The sequence below is a fragment of the Ruditapes philippinarum genome, unplaced genomic scaffold, assembly GCF_026571515.1.
Source record: "Ruditapes philippinarum isolate M1 unplaced genomic scaffold, ASM2657151v2 ctg608_1_1_1_1, whole genome shotgun sequence".
Lineage (NCBI taxonomy): Eukaryota > Metazoa > Mollusca > Bivalvia > Venerida > Veneridae > Ruditapes > Ruditapes philippinarum.
In genome coordinates this window covers 457,260-477,707 of record NW_026859254.1, presented here as the reverse complement: position 1 = coordinate 477,707, position 20,448 = coordinate 457,260, and the positions used below count along the sequence as shown (strand labels likewise).

At 31.2% G+C, this 20,448-nt stretch overlaps 1 protein-coding gene across 3 annotated transcripts in view; it reads right to left on the bottom strand.

Moving 5' to 3' along the window:
• Positions 1 to 19,714: 19,714 nt before the first annotated feature.
• LOC132755826 (uncharacterized) overlaps positions 19,715 to 20,448 on the bottom strand; it is a 98,209-nt gene continuing 97,475 nt past the window's right edge. For all 3 annotated transcript variants that reach the window (XM_060746750.1, XM_060746749.1, XM_060746748.1), the window contains exon 20: positions 19,715 to 20,376. In XM_060746750.1, the coding sequence (XP_060602733.1) occupies positions 20,228 to 20,376 (149 nt within the window). In that variant the 3' untranslated portion in view covers positions 19,715 to 20,227. The remainder of the gene's footprint in view (positions 20,377 to 20,448) is intronic.

The window sequence follows — 20,448 nt, the reverse complement described above, 5'->3', positions numbered from 1 at the left end:
AAAACTATGTTGCAAGAAATATAAAATTATGAGTAGTTTTAGAAACAAACACAGTTTAAAATAATATTTATTTGGTCACATAGGTCATAACAATATTATTAATGTAACCGTAACAATGACTTGTAAGAAAGTAACACATGTCTTAATAAGCCATCACAAACAAAATGAAGTAACTGAAAATTGCATTACTACTGTTATTTTGAGCTTAGTTCATTATTTATGCAAGCATCATGTATGCATTAAGTACTAACTTAAGTAATAGCTTCTCGAAATGGCACATAAAGTACTTTATATAAGCAATACATACTTGAAATTTTTTACTGAAAGTTATCACATTTTCATAAATTTAAACCTGTTATAATCAACATTACCATCCGCAATCGCACCGGGCGAATTTTTATGGCGTGGAGCGCTAAACCTATTGGTCTCTAAGTAGGTTTCTTGCTTACGGAACATCAGTGTTCCTACTCCGGAGCCTGTCTGTGCCTGAAAGTCAGCACATAGGGCGCCTAGGGTGTTTCCTACTCCAGAGAAGGTGGAATATAACATTAACAGTGTTGGTTTGACGAAAACTCGAAGGCAGGTAAGAAATAAGGATAACCAAAAGAAGATAGCATGTGGTTACAAGTTCTACATCATTTTCATCTTTCTCATGCGAATTTGAAACATTTTAGATACGAAGGAAACCAAAAAATTATAATGTCATCATTTATATGAAATATTTGCGACTGAGACAATGCAAGTCATTTTAATTAGTCGTTTCTAAATTTTCAAGTAAACTGAAATATTCTCAAATTTGAAAATGTTAGTACACCTGCACTTTTTTATTCTATCATTTGAAATATATGAAATGTCTTTTAAAGTGATCCCTTTAAGAAAAAAGCACTTAAATACAATGTATCATATTTCTGTTTTCAATAGGGACTTGAAATTATAATATTTGTCTTTTTACAAAAAAAATCGACCAAAATAATCCGATCTAAATCCAATGTAACTCAAAATAGTGTCAGATGTTTGAGAAGTGTTATAATTCTGACATTGAAATGCTACATATTTGTAATGAAGAGTTAATTTAAGTTTTGTAACTTATAGGTCGTCCCCTTGGTTTTATTTAATTCATTGTAATTAAATAGAAATGTTAAATCGTTATGTATCAGCACTTGACACATACTTGAAAACAAAAGATTTAAAAATAATTGAATTGGTACATTAGAACACAGCGGGCCAGATTACAAAAGTGAGATAAAAAGGCTAATTTTATAAAAAGTATTTAAAGTTTCAAATTAAATCTACGTACAAATACAGTTAAGGATTTTTTCGGCAACTAATACATTCTTTGATTATCATTAAAGTGTCATTAATGTAGTAGGTTAATTGTTAATAATTTTTAACTTATCCGAGGCATTGATTGACTTTTTAAAGTCATTTATAAATTAAATGCATTTTCCTATTCCTTAAAACTACATTCAAAAACAATAACGTTATCTGTGTTGCAGGCCACTTATTCAGTTCAAATATCCATGAAACTAAAATTAGTGCAATCCAGGAAACCAAGAATGTTCTTATTATAACAGTATTTATTTAGTAAATATAAAATATGTTCAATCTATAACAGCAGCAATAATGAGTCGAGAGAATTTTTAATTTCAGTAAAAAAAAATCTGGAAACAAAGTGATCCCTTGTAAGCATTAGTCACAACAAAATTACAAGAGAATTACAGACTCGGTTTGATTGAGTCTGTACATGAGGGATAATAAATACGTCCAACATCCCTCACGCCCCCTAGCACCGTACTCAATTCTCAACACTAAATAGTGCATCTGCAATACAATAACCATACAAGTTATACAAGTGTTTTGAAGAGTTTGTAAATATCTATGAAAAGACGAGAAGTCGGTTCAGAGTACCAGTATGGTTTGTACCATTTTCAACGTGTATAAGCCTGAAATAAGTTTTATATTTGCCTTTGAAACACCGTTTAATATATTGAACAAAACAAAAATAAATTAATTATTTCGGCTCTCTATACGAATGAGACAAGTTGTCAAAAAAGATTTTTAATTATATAGAATTAAATTTTTAATAAAAATCTTGCAATTTTAAATGATGAATTTAGCAGAAAGTTGAAACTTTAAAATGATCCATATACCAACTAACTAATTATTATTTGTTCTCACAACCAAAGGCAATTTCGAGAATTGAGATCAATGTTTCTTTTTATGACTTTTATTTAAGACACTGACCATTTACGATTGGATGCGCTTTATGTCACTTCAAAAGGAAAAAAATAATTTTCGATTGTAATGAGTTTTGAAAAAAAAAATAGATTTAGAAAATCAAAGCCTCGCACTCAAACACAAAGAAATGTAAGAACTATAGTCTGAAAAATAACACTACATTTTTAAATTTTATTGCGAATACAGGTTGCGGGAATACAAAAATGGGGGGTAGCATAACTGCATTTCTTCTTACTAGTAATTTACAAATTAAAGATACTGAAAACTGTGACTCTCTGTCGTTAGATTGACAGCACACCTGCACAATTTTATCCAGAGGCATACAAAGATATTTTGAATAATTTTACATTTTTTGATAGATTTAAAGATATCTTACTGTTTTTCTATCAACATTATCTTCCTTTGATAAACCTTATAATACCTATTTCACAATAACGATCGTTCGAAATATCGTCGCGTCTATTATAAAAACAGTTGGTAATTTGATAATTATACCCTTTTAACAAGAAGATATCGTATTTTGAAATATCATCTCTTATACGAACAGTTGGTAAAGGGTACAAAACTTGTTCTTTTGAAGTTTGATATTCTCATTCCTTCTTATTGTTATCATTTTTTGTTAGAGTCTAAGGAATTTTATTGGTTTTTAAAGGGTCAGGACTGAAGTGTCAATTACATAGACACGTCAAACTAGCTATACAAATACTGTTATACAGTAAATTACAGATAAAAACTTATTATAATCCTTGTCAAAGTCACGGCCAATTTTGTTCATTCGATCAATAGTGGCACACTTAACAGTTATCGGCCGACTTATGTATCAACAATTTTTAATTATTCATCCGTTAATGCAAAACTGCTAATACGCTTTAGTCCTACATACGAACGCTACCTTTCTACCTCTCATTTACAGACTCAATCAAACAGAATTTGCAATTTTCGTTAAGTTCGCTGTTTTTATAATGCTTTCGATGGATCACTTTTTCCAAATATTTTTAGTAAAATACCGTATGAAGTAAGAAAGAAACATGATAATGGATAAAACATGTAACAGTTATTATAACACGATACAAAAGTATTAATACTAACAGACATCATATAAATATTCAAGAGCAAAAAGCCTCAAACCGCTTTTAGTTAATTATTTATGCGACATTAGATTCTTTCCTTTTTCTTTTCAGTTGAACAAAGGTAACACTTAACATACTGATATGAAAATAACATTTTAGTAATTATTATCTTCCTTCTAACAATAAAGACACCACAGTTGCTCCTCTCGTTGACTGATGATAAGGAAGTAAACATAAGAAGTTACAAATACAAAAATATTCTATCTTGCTTTATGCAACTACTGTCAAATCTTTACAAATCACAGGTCAGTGGTCAAACCATTTTACGTTATTTACTACTGAAGGACAAAATTGAAGTAGATTTTCCATAATGAAGTAACCATGTTATTACGATTAATTTGGCAATAAATGAATGAGTAGATTTATAAAAAATAAAACCAAACAGTTTACAAACTAACATGATTTATGCATAATATTGCAATCGTTACGAGATGTTATCAAGAAAAAATAGGTTAGGGCAAACATGTAAATATGAGCTAAAACACTTCTTTGAAAGTAAGTAAATTAATTCATTTTTTCTAGTCATGCTGCCCATATCTTGTTCCAATTCAATATCTATATATGAAATGTCCCTTGTTGGCTTTGAATTGTTTGGTATTGCAGAGTGTTGCCCACTTTCACATTGGTTATTGTCGAGATCCTTAAAACATTGGATTTGGTTAATGTAGCACGTTCTGTTGAAAATTTGGGTTTAGGAAATAAGAAAAATACAATGACAAGTCAATCATTGATGCTGATGTTGCATCTTCGTAAAAGGAATTAAACCATTTTAATTGATGCACAAAAATTGAAAAAAAAAGTATTCTTTTCAAAATCCCAAGATATCGAATCGAAACTCATCAGAGGAAGTAATCAGGAATATCATTTTGTTCCGTATAATTCACACTATTACATATCGGTCTACACAAATATCAGATATTTCGTCCTTTTACAAAACCCATTTGATCTTTGTTAATTAGTTTATTTAAACATATTTTAATTCTGTGTGCAATGCATCCAGATCAACTCTTATATAAAGTGTTTAGCAAAGTTATTGACCTCTAGTTCTTAAGTAAACATTAGGTTTTACCTCCGTAGGTAAATATGTAATTATTCCTTGTATTGGAGTAATGGACAACTGATTGGCATTGTATGGGTCATTTAGAGGTCTTTCAATAAAATGTCCCCCTTTTGGAGACTACTTATAAAAATCGGCTCCAAGGCCAGATGTGCCGGGGCTTCTGTTGTTAAACATGTTTCTTACATTAAATAATGCCTTCTCTATGATTTGGTTTTGCTCATCTGTGAGTTTAGTATTATTCATATTATATGTAAAACCATTGGAATCGATTGTTTTACTAGATGATCTTTTTTAACAGAGTCTCATAACACCTTTCTGATTCTTTTAAAATGTCTTCCTGATTTTCAGTTATCATTTCCATTTTGTATTCTATAAATTGTTTTTAAAATGTTATACAATTTTTTTAAATTGCAAGATTATTTAGAAGGTTTTTAACCTTCAACAATTAAGCCCCTGATCTAGGTATCCCTGGAATTGTTCATGACTTATCTGAGAAAATCATCCCTTAGTAAAAGCTGTCCATCAACATTTTGCTCTGATAAATTGGCTTCTATGTAACTAAATTCTTTTAATATTTTACTTTCTGTGTCTTTTCTTTGCTTATTTAATTATCAGGCTTTCTTCTAATTTCAAAAAAGTAACGTTTTTAGGAATAACTGCAGCTGGTCGTTTATTAATGAATTTTAATATCTGAAATATTCTTTATATTGTCAATATTATAAACTGGTATAGCATAATTATGCCAATTTTACATTATCTATCACCTCATTATTGCTTCTACGAAATGAAATTTAAAAAATACAATGACAAATTGACTTTTTCATATTTCACTATAATCATTCAAGGACCATAGGCAATATACTTATGACTTAGACTTCATATGTATAGTAATTAAAAGTATTTAAAATATATTAAATTTCGGCTTCAAATGTGACGGAAGTATTGACTCAAATGCACGCAAACTTACATTTAGTCAAACTGTAAGGGTAGTTTAAAGGATCACAGATAAAGCAAGTATCATTGTCGAAAATTTTGAAATTCTGAGGAACGCACGTAGCACAAATGAAGCAATAGCTGGTCTATAAGAAATAATTCATATTTTTATATATTTTATCAATAAAAGGTTGTTATCATGCCTTTAAAAATTATTATCTTAAAAGTCGATTACGTTAACAAGATACGACAGGCACTATGAATTCTTTCATGTAAGGAAGCTATCCAGCTAGCTTACGGAACGTCGGTGGTGCCCGTTTCTATTTTTCTTTCTCTCAGCAACAAGCAGAAGAGTTTGACATTCCTCTGGAAAATCACGTATTTACATTAAAACACTGGGATCAATTCTTCTCAGATAAAATCGAATAAATGTAGATGCATTCTTCCTATCTGCTGTTTCCAGAATTGATAATAAAATTAGGCCCAAGAGGGACATTTTGCCCTAGTAGAATGAGCTCTCACTTTAATTGACGTATTGTATGCCATCTGAATAGTTTGAACGATTCATTTTGCTAAAGACTGTTAAAAAAATGTTTTGAATTGTTTAACATAAGGAAAGAATAAACTAGTTTTATCTTGAAGTTTAGATCGTCGTATAGATTTTTTTTTCAAATAAATTGCTATAGCTCTCTTTGGATCTAACTTCTTGCCATCTTTGAACACCGGAACCCGAACATTATTTCTTCCTATGTGTGATGGTCTGTCCTGCTTGGAAAAACATTGCCTTAAAAACATAATTCCATCACTATGTACAGTCACATTACCCTCTCCTAATCTTAACGACTGAAGGTCCGAGCATCGTCTGAACGTTGTAATGGCTGTAAAAAAACATTTTTAAAGTTAGATATTTAAATGTTTTATATAAAGGTTCAAAAGGACTAAGACTCAGCATTTTGAGAGCTTTGCCTAAATCCCAGATGCCAATTTAGAAACAGGAAGTCTTAAATTAAAAACCCTTTTGAGTAACCTAATAATATATAGATCCTGTTCAATCAGAATATTATCATTAGCAGGGAGTATGGCCGAGAGCATTGAGCGATAACCAGCAATTGTTCTGTATTGCAAACCTTCATGAAATAAGAAAGTTAAGACTTCGGCACAATCAATTAAAGATGCATTTAAAGGATCTTAATACCTTGTACTACACCAGCTACTGAATTTTCTAAATTTACATCCATATTCGTTTGAGTTCCAATTCTCCATGAGGCTGTGAGTAATTTTATAACTCCTTTAGTAAGTTTGTTTGGAAATTCTGTTGAGAGCACCCAAGCTGTCAGATAATATAGTTTTGTTTTTGGTTGAACCAGCATTTCCTTTATTATCGGAAGACAAACCGGCGGTGCAATCAGACACTAAAGTAGAGTTGTGTACCATCGGTGTACCCCAACGTTTGAACAACATTTGAACTATTTGATTGTTCAATGTCCATTCTGTTGGACGAATTCTGACCCTCGAAAAATGATCTGCTAACAAATTCATTTCGCTCGCAACTTAAGCTGCTTTTAATCAGGAAATTGTGTTTTATTGCAAGTTTTCACAAATCCCACGTTAGATAACAAAGACTTGCAGACCTGGTTCCCCCTTGTTTTTGTTTCGATCATTAGGACTAATGGAAATTTATAACAAATATTTATTAATAAATATTATAAAACATTAATGTACATACACAATGTATAGCAAGTGAACATTATTATCAATGGTTTATTTATGTTTTTTTATATTAAGGTCTTTGTGTGTGCAATGGAATATTTCGAGGACCTGAAAAAAAAGTAATGCAATAATAAGAGAGGCAGATACTACTTGGGGAATCAAACTGTTTTAATCGATCGATAACCTCTTGCTCAACATCATCTGATACTCACGGCCGATCCATTTATATTTATCAGCCATGGGATTTTGGCCAATATCCAGTCGATTAGAGCCATGTCAAGGACAGCTATTTGATTGCTTGCCTCACGAGGCGATTAAAACAATTCAAAACACACGTTCTATGCGACGTTCGGTATTACAGACAAAATTGTGGTAAACAATTACATTCAGCTGTGAAAAGTTAAATATTGAAAATATGAACGATTTTCAGCAAAGAAGCTATTAAAATTTACTGTTACAGATAGTTTTAACCTTCGCCGTTGAATGAATATATATTTTGTTAAACACGATTTCCTTTATCGATATTTTACGCACCTGTTGCTCAATATCGGCGCAAAGCTTGATGTAAAGTAACCGTGGGTATCCGACGATGCTTGCTCAAATTACGATTATTTTCTTTTTATTAAACAGATACAAACAAATAATTAGAAACTGTTTAACTGAAATATTTGTTTTATATTGTTTCTTACTTCCTGCTTTACTAAGGTATATTTCAATGGTTCACGTATAGAAGGAACTACATCAACAAATCTAGGTTATTACAAGGATATTTTACTGGCGAATGCTGTGTTCATACGGCGACAAGAAATAGTTCCTTCGATTTTAACAATGATACCAACAAGTTGTCTGTCATCATTTACGAATTTTCTATCAGCAATGATGGTGCAAATTATGGGGATGCAAACCCTGTATATATTTATGAAACAATATGTATAGAACATGTTGAGATGGATGATTCAGTTACTTTCAGACTAAAGGTAATCATGAAATACCTATTATTTATGTCTTGAAATAAGTATTATCTTATAACTGAATATAAGTGAAGCAGTATTGTAAGAGCTAAAACATATAAGTTGGTGCTATGTATTAATTGCTGTACAATCTCAACTTCTCCTGATTTTCTACTGCAAAACATTACATGATATAAAAAATAATTATGATAATGGAAGAAATATTTTGTTATTGTATTTTTGATTTCAATTTAATTAGCTTTAAGTTGATTATTTAATTTGTATAAACATGAAAGCGACAGATAATTTATCCAAATATATAACATTTATGAACTATTTTTATAGGACAACTATCGCTTTATTGCTGCTACATGCGTTTCTCAGAATTTCGAAATTTTCGTAAATGATACTTGTTTTATCTGTGATCTTTCAAACGACCCTTACGGTTGGACTAAATGTAAGTATATGTGCAATTCGGTCAAATACTTCCAACACACTTTAAAATGAAAACTAAAATGAATACAAGATATAATAATACTTATGAAGTTTAAATCATGTTTAGAAGTTCAATTCTTTTCGGTCAACCTCTATTTCTACATCCCTATAAATTGTTTGTTAAATGCAACAAAATCAATTCAAGACACGTTTTGGATATTGTTTTCAAACAGATATTTGAATGAAAACAATTAAAAATAAATACCTTGTGCACATTTGTCTTTGCTTTATTTGTTTTATTTCGTGGATGATTGTGACGATTCAGGTACGGGATTGGGAACAGGGGCTATTGTAGGAATCGTCATTGGCTCATTAATCATTGTTGTAGTAGCAGGTGTGCTGATATATGTGTGTGCATCCAAAGTTTTAAAGAAACACAGGTAAACTATTAAACCTAGAAAATTCTTAAATGATTTGATGAAGTTAAAAATATCTTTTCAGCTTAGTTTTTATACAATCTACTTATGTAAAAGTGTTTTCAAAAATCCATGAACGTTTTTGTAATAATATGACAAAATCTGAATAATGTTATAATGTAAATGTAAATATAAAGTGCATGATATAATGTTTTCAAATTTTCAGAAACAAAAATATTAAAAAGCAATGTTTTTTGGTGATTTCATTACCTCGCAACTGGTTTGAAGAAAATTTAAATTGTTAAGCATTTTACATGGATGAATTTTCTTTTTATATATGAAAAAAATATATTATTGCCATTGAGTTATTTAATTCAAAATAAATGCATTATTGATCATTCAGTTCATCAATCGGCGTTCAACCAAAGGCATGGATATCAGATAACAATTTACGAATAAAACCGCATCAACAGAGTGACAGTTTAACAAAATGTAATAATCCAGCTAAACCAAAATTTCAACAGAACGTGCTGATTGTTGCAGCACACCAACCAAACCAAAGTGTGAAGGATTTCTCAGCTAAAGAAAGCGATGTAATCCATAGAGACTTCGACAGTCATCAAAGTGAAAGTGGGCAACACTCTGCAACACCACAGCCAACAAGGGACATTTCATATATAGATATTGAATTGGAATAAAATATAGGCAACATGACAATGCAAAATGAATAAATTTACGTAATTAATAAGGGTATTTAAGCTCATATTTTAATTAACATATTTTTTCTTGAAAATATTTTTAAACGATTACAGTCTAATGCATAAATCTTGTTAGTTTATAGAATGCTTTGGGTAGTTTTCCATATACTTGATACTTCCCAAGGGAACATTTACTTATTGACATTCAAGTAGTAACTTACGTTAAAATGGTTTCTTTCTCAACATTTACAATTTTCAATTATGTGCAATTGCATGCACGAATCTTTTTGGGTTATTGAATATTTCGGTTAGTATACCGTACTCTTAATCTATTAATTAGTTTGATTTTAGTTTTTTCATATCATTTTTAACGCATGTAAACATTCTTTGCATTAACTAATTAATAACATTTCGAAACGATTGCAATTTTATGCATAAATAGTGTTAGTGTGTAAAATGTTTCCGGTAGATTTCTATAAATAATACGTTATGTAATACTCTCATTATAGCCAAATAAATCATTACACGGGTTCTTTCCAAGGGAGCATTTACTGACACATTATTTGCAACAGATAACAATAATAGTTCAATTGCTATTTTTAACATTTACGTATTTGTATCGAAAATGTCTCGTATGAGTGCAATTGCATGTACGAATTTATTTGAGTTATGGAATGTGTTATGGAATGTGTCTCTTAGTAGTTTATAAACCTTATCTAACAACTAATGTTATTGTCAAATAAGAGCTTATTCCATAGACAGTATACCCAATGGAAGGTATTCTATTCATCTCATTTTCCAATTATAGTTTCTTTTTCAAAATTCACTTTCTTTTATTGAAAATGTATCGTGGAAGAATGCAAAAGCATGCTTGAATCGTGTTAACTTATTGAATAGTTCGATTATTTTTTCGTATGCTAAACGCTTCGGTGAATGTTTCATGTACCAATTTTAATTAATATGGTATAATTTTGTTAAATCAGCCGTTGCAAGTGCTAGATTATCTTTAATATTTCAAATACCATATTGATGTCAAGCATCTTAAAACATGTTTCTAACATAACTAACTTTAAAACATTTCAGCATGTGAATTGTGACAAGTTGTACTTAAAGCATCATTTGTATTCCCTAAAAAATGTCCTTTTAGCATTGTATGAAACGAGATGTCTCATTGTTGAAAGATGTTTAATCCATATATGTTGATAAATAGATTTAAAACAATATTGTTAATCTACGATAATTAACAAATGAGTCGAGTCAAATCAACATTTGTCTGCTATATATCAAAATAACTGCAATATACAACTGGCCCAACACATCAAACAAACAAAGATGTAAATATTTCATATGTAGATAAGGATTTCTCAGGTAAAACACTGATATGATCCATACAGAGGTGGACACCTATGAAAGTGAAAGAAGTGGACAACAAGCACTGAAATTGAATAGCAACATGACTAAAATATCGTCAATGATTGACTTTAAATGGTATACAACGTGTCTGTAGGAGTTACAAAGTCACTCTTGAATGAGATGCAGTCGTAACTATTCGTCTCTCTCAGTCCATATTATGATAAGAATCTATATTAACCTCAAGGTGTTCCGAATGAATGACATGATTACGTTCCGGAAGAAAAATCGACGGGAAGTTGCAGAACGACATAGGTGTATTAATCAATTAATTAATTCGATAAAGAGATAGTTAAAGTTATAGCTATAGTTTTGTTCATCCTGACTTTTAAGTTCATGCTAAACATTTATGCAACATACTGTTTTTGATGTGGTAAAAATTGTCATATAATTCATTATAACGAATTTTTTTACGAGGAGAAATTTTCTAACTTTAATATTTTTTTCGAAAACATTGTTTATCTAGTATGACAACGAAAAAAAGAAAACTGTTTGGATAGATTTTTTTAACTACCCTCACAATAAAATAAACGTTATTAACCAACTAGTTAACAGATACTGTTAATCTACTAACAATTACAATGTCATAAATAAAGTACCGTTGACTTTAATTAAATTACACGTACATATAATAATTACGTATTTACTTGTTTACTATAACTTAAATATATACTATGCTAAAATTTGATATCTGAAATACTGTCAATTGTTACACAGTCTCTTTGTAAAGATAAAATATAAAATATGTTTTGACTTCATTTGAAGAAGATATGTTATGTTTACAACTGTACATGCTAAAGTTGGTCACCATATGAAAATATAGTGTCATTAAAAAACTGGCAGTTTTTTAAAAGAAAATATCAACTTTACTTGATCTGTAATCGGGAACGCAGCTTCCCGTACATAGTTCATTCATTCTTTTATTCAAATTAGACATATTCGGTTAGAATTTCATGGATTTCAATACATAAATTTTTTTTTTTACTCAAGGATGAGCTTAGGACAATTATATAACATTTAGCAAAATCAGTATTTATCAACTGCAATCGCTTTTTTTTTATAAATAATCAATAATAAACTTGTCATTTTTTAAAGGTAAGTATTAATAGTATTGCTTATTTATACTTTAAGATACTCTACATGGGGTTATTTACGTGAGGGGACTAAAATTATATTTTACACCATTTGATAAATGTCATATAATCCTCTCTCTCCGATTTGCCTGAATAATTATTTAATCGTGCAAAATTACCCTAGAAAGTGAATGTTGATGTAAAGTTCTTACTTCAAACCGGGCTTAAGGTATGAGCCCCATAATGGGCACTATAAGGAACTACAAAATTGACAACATAGGTCAGTTATATACCTTAAAAGACACAAGAATGCAAAATTTAAAAAAAGTTTACCGTATGGTTTACGAGTTATGGAGAATATTTTAAAGTAAAACTTGGCTATTTTCAAAAATGAGAAACTCTAAATATTCTATTTTATAATTATTATGAACAAATTATTATTTATACTCAAAATGTTTGAAATATGTATATAAATGTTACCCTACCCCACCCATTTTAAGTAGTTGTTTGATTATTTTTCTACTTGGGGGGGGGGGGGCCTTATTCAAAATATTCCTAAAATTTACTCAAATCAGGGGCTGTTTTCAAAGTTTGCATACATTTTCTATTGGTTGTATTGGTTATATTGATTGTGCTTGTCAAAAATAAAATACTTTTACCATCTAGTTTTTATTTTATTAGACTTTGAAAATATCAGGTACCATATTTGATAATAAATTTGGCACAATTTAGCCAATAAATACCAATAATAATTTCATAATTAAAATGAAACACTTTTTTCTTCTTAAGAGTGATCTGAGAGACATAAATAATGTTCAAAGAAAAAAAAGAAAGAAAGAAAAAGTTTGGCTTGAACTCGCGCCCCTCAGTTACAATGCAGTTGACAGTAATTATAGCCCATTTGAGTACTCTTCAAAATGGAGGTAATGCATTAGCTGGATCATACCTTCAATTCGATTTACAATTTAAATTTATTATCTTATTTGATCTATGCGGTTATACGATCATATCAATGATTTCTTTTATTTTTTTCTGAACCAGGTGTTCTCCTTTAAAGGTAATTATGATATACCACCATGCTAAATTCTAACACGTCTCACAAAACAGGCGACATTTGAAGTGCATTATTTCACAATTTATGCATAGCATAAAAACAAATGGGTACATATGGAACGCCATAACTGCCTTATATTCACTCTTATCAAGTCGTGATGTCCTTTGGATAAATGGTGATGTCGTTTTATAGATGGTGCTATGGTTTTGATAGATGGTGATGTTATTTTCATATATGGTGATGTCGTTCAGATAGATGGTCATGTAATTTAGATATATGGTGCAGTCATGTTATAAACAGTGCAGTAGTTTTGATATATGGTGATGTCATTTTAATAAATGGTGCTGTGATTTCAATACTTGGTTGAGTCTATTTGAAATATTGTGCTGTAGCACTGATCGATGGTGTTATCGTTTTTACATATAGTGATGTCGTTTTGATAAATGGCGAAGTCGAATAGATAGATGATGCTGTAGTTTTGTTAAACGGTGTTGTGAGTTTTAAAGATGTTGCTGTAATTTTGATACCTGGTGATGTCGTTTCAATAGACGGTGCTGTGAATTGGATAAATGGTTATCTCGTTTTGTAAGATGAGGCTGTGGTTGTTACAGATGGTGCTGTAATTTTGATAAATGGTTATGTCGTTTTGTTAAATGGTGCTGTCGATTTGATAAATGGTTATGTCGTTTTGTTAGATGGTGCTGTCGATTTGATAAATGGTTATGTCGTTTTGTTAAATGGTGCTGTCGATTTGATAAATGGTTATGTCGTTTTGTTAAATGGTGCTGTCGATTTGATAAATGGTTATGTCGTTTTGTTAGATGGTGCTGTCGATTTGATAAATGGTTATGTCGTTTTGTTAAATGGTGCTGTCGATTTGATAAATGGTTATGTCGTTTTGTTAGATGGTGCTGTCGATTTGATAAATGGTTATCTCGTTTTGTTAGATGGTGCTGTAATTTTGATAAATGGTTATGTCGTTTTGTTAGATGGTGCTGTCGATTTGATAAATGGTTATCTCGTTTTGTTAGATGATGCTGTAATTTTGATAAATGGTTATGTCGTTTTGTTAGATGGTGCTGTAATTTTAATAAATGGTTATGTCGTTTTGTTAGATGGTGCTGTCGATTTGATAAATGGTTATGTCGTTTTGTTAAATGGTGCTGTCGATTTGATAAATGGTTATGTCGTTTTGTTAGATGGTGCTGTCGATTTGATAAATGGTTATCTCGTTTTGTTAGATGATGCTGTAATTTTGATAAATGGTTATGTCGTTTTGTTAGATGGTGCTGTAATTTTAATAAATGGTTATGTCGTTTCAATAAACTTTACATGTACCTCATATAGACGTTATTTGACGGCTTGTCGACCCCCCCCCCCTTATGTTGCCTCAGGCAGTACTAAATGCCCTATTTAAGCCCTAGACACTGTTTTTCGTTTGAGAAATGTTGTTAAAAAGTGACCATATTTTCGGCGCCGCCCCCATCAAAATGGTACATCAAGGCCTTAGGGGTTGTCAGAAAGGGGATGTGCCCCCTTCTGTTTGGGAGGGGGGGTGAAGGGGGCGGCAGTACCCTCATCACCAAGAAAAATTTGGACATGTGACAGGCTTAAATGGCCTCAGGTCGATCGTAAGGTAACGTGTAACCAACGCTGAAAAGCCGTTTGCTCTATCTCAATCCATTGAGAAGTTGCAGCACTTTGAAATCAGTTTTGATGGAAAACAAACAATGCAAAATAGTGATTTTTGGCAATTTTGAGACGTTCACCTTTTGCCAATTTTACAGGAAATTTAAGATTGAGCATGCTGTTACATGTACAGAGGCTATTGTCCAGTCAACATTTGTGCCAATTTTCATCAGTATCGCAGCATTTTTCATAATTCCATAGCAATTTGAACTTTTAACAGGAGGCTTTCCAATGAAAACGGCCATTTTTGACAATTTCCTCATCAAGAAAAGGGTTAAATGTTTTTCTCTGAGATTAATAAATGAAAATCAAGTTGAAATGTTTAACTGGTGGAAAACAAGGGAAGCAATTTTGAAAAACCTTGGAATAAGTAACTTGTGGACAATGTTTGAAAATGAAAAAGTCCCGCCTGATTTTGTCTGCAAATTATCTATGCAGGAAATGAAATACTTGGGGATAAATAACAGTCAAGATGTGATGAAGCTCAGATAAGAGTGTATAGAATTTGGCGAAAAAACGTCTCCATTTTTTAAAATAACCAATCAAAATGTTCCGGTAAACAAACAGGTCATCTATAAATAGTTCATCATCATCGTAATAAAAAATCACAGAACCATACATCAAAATAGTATCACCATGTATAAAAAGAACATCACCACATAGCAAAATAGTATAACCATTTATAAAAAGAACATCACCATATATCAAAATAGTATAACCATTTATAAAAACAACATCACCATACATTAAAATAGTATCACCATTTATAAAAACAACATCACCATATAGCAAAATTACAGCACCATTTATAAAAACAACAGCACCATATATAAAATGACACCACCATGTACCAAAGTGACACCACCATATATCAAAACGAGCTCACCATTTATCATTACTGCAGCACCATGTATCAAAACAACAGCACCATATATATAATTACATCACCAATAATCAAAATGACAAAACCAGCTAACAAAACCACAGCACCATCTGTCAAAACGACATCACCATTTATCTAAACCACAGCACCATTTATTAAATCCACAGCACCATTTATTTAAACTACAGCACCATCTGTCAAAACGACATCACCATTAATCAAAACCACAGCACCATTTACTTAAACTACAGCACCATCTGTCAAAACGACATCACCATTTATCAAAACCACAGCACCATTTATTAAATCCACAGCACCATTTATTTAAACTACAGCACCATCTGTCAAAACGACATCACTATTTATCAAAACCACAGCACCATTTACTTAAACTACAGGACCACGTATCACAACTACATCACCATTTATTAAAACCACATAACCATGTATCAGAACCACAACACTATCTGTCAAACGGACATGACCACTTTAGAAGTGTTTATATAAGGCAGCTATGGCGTTCCATAGGTACACCTTATGTGATCACATATATGACCTCAATAAACCAAACGACGTCAGGAAAATTAGGAAATAATATCGGTCTTAGCGATGTTTATCGGATATTTAACACCGGTTTGGAGTTTTGATGCGTATGAAATGACCACGAAGGCCGTAGGCCTGAGTGGTTAATTCTTTCGCATCAAAACGACAAAACCGGTGTTAAATAACCGATAAACACCGCTAATACAGATATTATTTCGATTATAACAAAAAAAGTCATGATAAAATAAGGAAGATCAATAATGGTTTTTTTTCATGCGGAAATAACTTCCAGTGCCGATTTTCGAAAAACGCTGTTCGATTCTTGCTAACCTAACCCTACTGTTGCGAAGATATAGACATTATAAATCAAAAGAAATAATAAGAAAAACGTTATTTTATCATTTTTTTTAAACAAATAAAAACGTACGTCGTATTGCCTTTACATAATTGTCCCATTTATCATTCTTGTATGCATGAAATAACGTCAGCTTGTTTACGAATGAGTTGTATATTTAGGATTACGTCATTACGCTGCTTACGAATTGACGCCGTTTTGTCAAACTATTTATAAACTGATATAGATCAAATATGTGGCGTTAGTGTATGTGAGATATTATTTCGGTATTGTATGAAAAGAAAACATTATAAGAATTGAAAATATGAATTAAAATGTTTTTATTGTTGCTTTTAAAGGCTTTGTAAACTATATAATCGAGGGTGAAAACATAACAGCCGCATATACAAGTAGTCCCTAACTATTGTTTATTGGCAGTTTAACACCTTTTTTCTTTCTTTCCTTCTTTGTCTATAGTGAGAAAATCACATGGAATGTTACAATACTTAATATACGCTTAGTGTATTTGAACATATTTTTATCAATTTACTTTTAAAGTTGCATATGAGAATGGAAATAGATGTTGTGATATTAATCAGGAAGGTCTTAGTGATAATGCTTGTGTATTTGAACTGGAACCGTGCATTATTCTACAATGCACTTAGAATGGATATATTTCAAGAATAGAATCTACCTTTTTCTTATGTCATTTTTGTGCTGGGTTTGTTGTCTTTTGTTTTTAATTTAGAACAAGCTCAATAGTTGCAAACAACAAAAAATATATAGAAAACCTACCAGTCTGACTTAAATGCCAATGTTCAAAAGATTTCACAATGAACCTTTCCAGTGTTTACAATTTTATGCAAATTGATTGACTGATTATCCAGTAACATTGCTTCACAACGATAATGTATAGTCATTGTTTGAGCTTGTTTAAAGAAACGAACACGTGTTCTTATGTGATACTGTTTGTGATCAGCTGGCCAATCAATATAAAGAAAAGGCGGGTTTATGATTTCCATTTTTATCCCTCAGTATTTTATAATGGTAATTTTCCATAGGATTCCACAGATTGTAATCGTATAAATGAGTTCATGATTTTTTTTTTATTGTATGTTTATGACTGATTGATATCATCTCATTAAAGAATAAATGGAAATAATTTCTCACGTTCACTTACAACTTACAAGTTAAGTTACTCTTGGTTCAATTTTGTTACAGTTAAATTAAGTTGAAATTTTCAGATAAATGCAGTATTTGATCAGGGTAATAAAATACATGTAAATAACACATGGGTTTGTGAGTAACAGTTAAAATTTCATCCCTCGTAAAAATACTGTTCCCCTCAGCTAACGTCTTGGGTTAACAGTATTTTCCTCGGGATGATATTTTTACTGTCACCCACAAACCCATGTGTTATTCACATAATGTTCATAATGAAAAAGGATCATCTCCTTGTTTCAGTATACTCCAGAACGGCAGCGGTAAATACAAGAAACCACACAGTCTAAAAGAACTCAACAGTTTAGTATGACAATCGTGTTAATCATTATCATGAAACATCATTGAAATATGGCGGTGTACATTGCACCTCCGATATATATGACACTTTCTTAACACTATTTGAACAGTGTTCGATGTTCCTGTCGGAGTTAAAGAATGTTTTAAGCGCCTGGCAAGACACCAATGTGCGGAACCTAAATAAATTGTATCTGCAGAACACTTCTGTATTTGTGAAGCCTGGGTATCAAAGACAACTGCAAATGGAGGAACCATGTCTTACAGTTTTCTTATACCGGAGCTTGGCAGTACGGATTATTGTTTATGTAATTTTCGTCTTCAAACGTCTGATGGTATGAAGTTTTCATCGACAAACGTATGGCGATAGTATTGATGAATAATTATCTATGTAGTTTTCATCTACAAACGTATGGCGATAGTATTGATGAATAATTATCTATGTAGTTTTCATCTACAAACGTATAGCGATAGTATTGATGAATAATTATCTATGTAGTTTTCATCTACAAACGTACGGCGATAGTATTGATGAATAATTATCTATGTAGTTTTCATCTACAAACGTATGGCGATAGTATTGATGAATAATTATCTATGTAGTTTTCATCTACAAACGTACGGCAATGGTATTGATGAATAATTATCTATGTAGTTTTCATTTACAAACGTATGGCGATGGTATTGATGAATAATTATCTATGTAGTTTTCATCTACAAACGTATGGCGATGGTATTGATGAATAACTATCTAGATGTAGTTTTCATCTACAAACGTATGGCGATGGTATTGATGAATAGTTATCTATGTAGTTTTCATCTACAAACGTATGGAAATGGTACTGCTGAATAATTATCTATGTAGTTTTCATCTACAAACGTATGGCAATGGTACTGATGAATAATTATCTATGTAGTTTTCATCTACAAACGTATGGCGATGGTATTGATGAATAGTTATCTATGTAGTGTTCTTCTTCTACTATTTCGATGGTAATGATGATTACATATCTATGTAGTTTTGTTCTACACATGTCGATAGTTAATCATATAGTTTTCATATACAAATGTCTGATAGTTATGATTAGTATTCATGTAGATAAAGCAACACAACGCTTGTTTATGAAGCATAATTATGTCATTTATTAACATAATTATTACATAAGTACGTGTAACCTTATACAGTTCGAAAAAATATCTAGATTCTTTTTATAAAACGCAATGCAGGCGAAAGAAATATTGTTTCATTTATTTCATCTGGTTCCCTTTAAGCCGCATTGAAACTGTACACGCGGTGGCTTTCCCACGGGTCTTTTTCTGAGTGGGGCAAACAGAAAACCGACACAAATGACAGTCGAAGTTTTATTTTCTGTCCTAACTGTGTTATGTTACATTATTTATTATGGAACAAAGTGTGTAACCCGATCATTCTAGCGAGAAAAAAACAGTATTCTCTCTAGGAGTCATTCTATTTTTATTGACTCAAAAAATAATTAGTTTTTCCTAGGAGACGTTATGTATATGTTAGTGTAAATCCGTGTATTTCTACAGAAATTAGAAACCTTGACGGGAGCGATAGCAAATAATGTTTCTAAATTCTGTAGAACATCTACGGATGAATACTAACATTTTTATCTTAATTTGGCTTTATCAATATTTATATTTTTCTCGCTAGAATTAACCAGCTCTACTTTTTGTAATGAAAAATTGATGAAATGTGTGATAATTTTTTTTAAGTTATGGCAGAAAATAGAAAATAAAAACTTTTACTTTCAACTTTCTTTTGTACTGTTTTTTCTGTCCCAAACAAATCACAAGTCAAGAAGTAGTATAGGTACCGTGGTAAAAGTCATATACAGACACATTTCTTGCGGATAGAACCTAGATGCAATTTGTGTCTTGTTTCAGTAAACAGAAGACATTTAGATAGAACCACAAGTCTTCCGTTAACTAGCAGAATATCTTTCTCGGTGAAGAAATTCAAATGTCCTGATGTGAGAAGATCATTTAATCATTGCCTCTATCATCCAAGTTTTTTCTTATGTATATATATATGTTTTATATGCGAATAACTATTTGTGTCTGTGCATACATTTTATTATATGCTTTATATGTTACTATGAAGCCACATTTTTTATATCTAAACATAATTGTTACAAGTTGTTCATGATTTTATAACGGTAGTATAAGAAGAACACTGTCATGGTCGCGTAAAATAAGGTCATCAGAAGGAGAAGGGTCACTGGCACCCATAGCAAAGCGTTGTCTGTACAAGGATGCTTGCCGGCTTGTTTCCCTTTGCCTGTAAAACACAATATGTTTTTACAAAATCGTAATAAAAAATAAAAATATGGAATAAAGAATACGTATATAA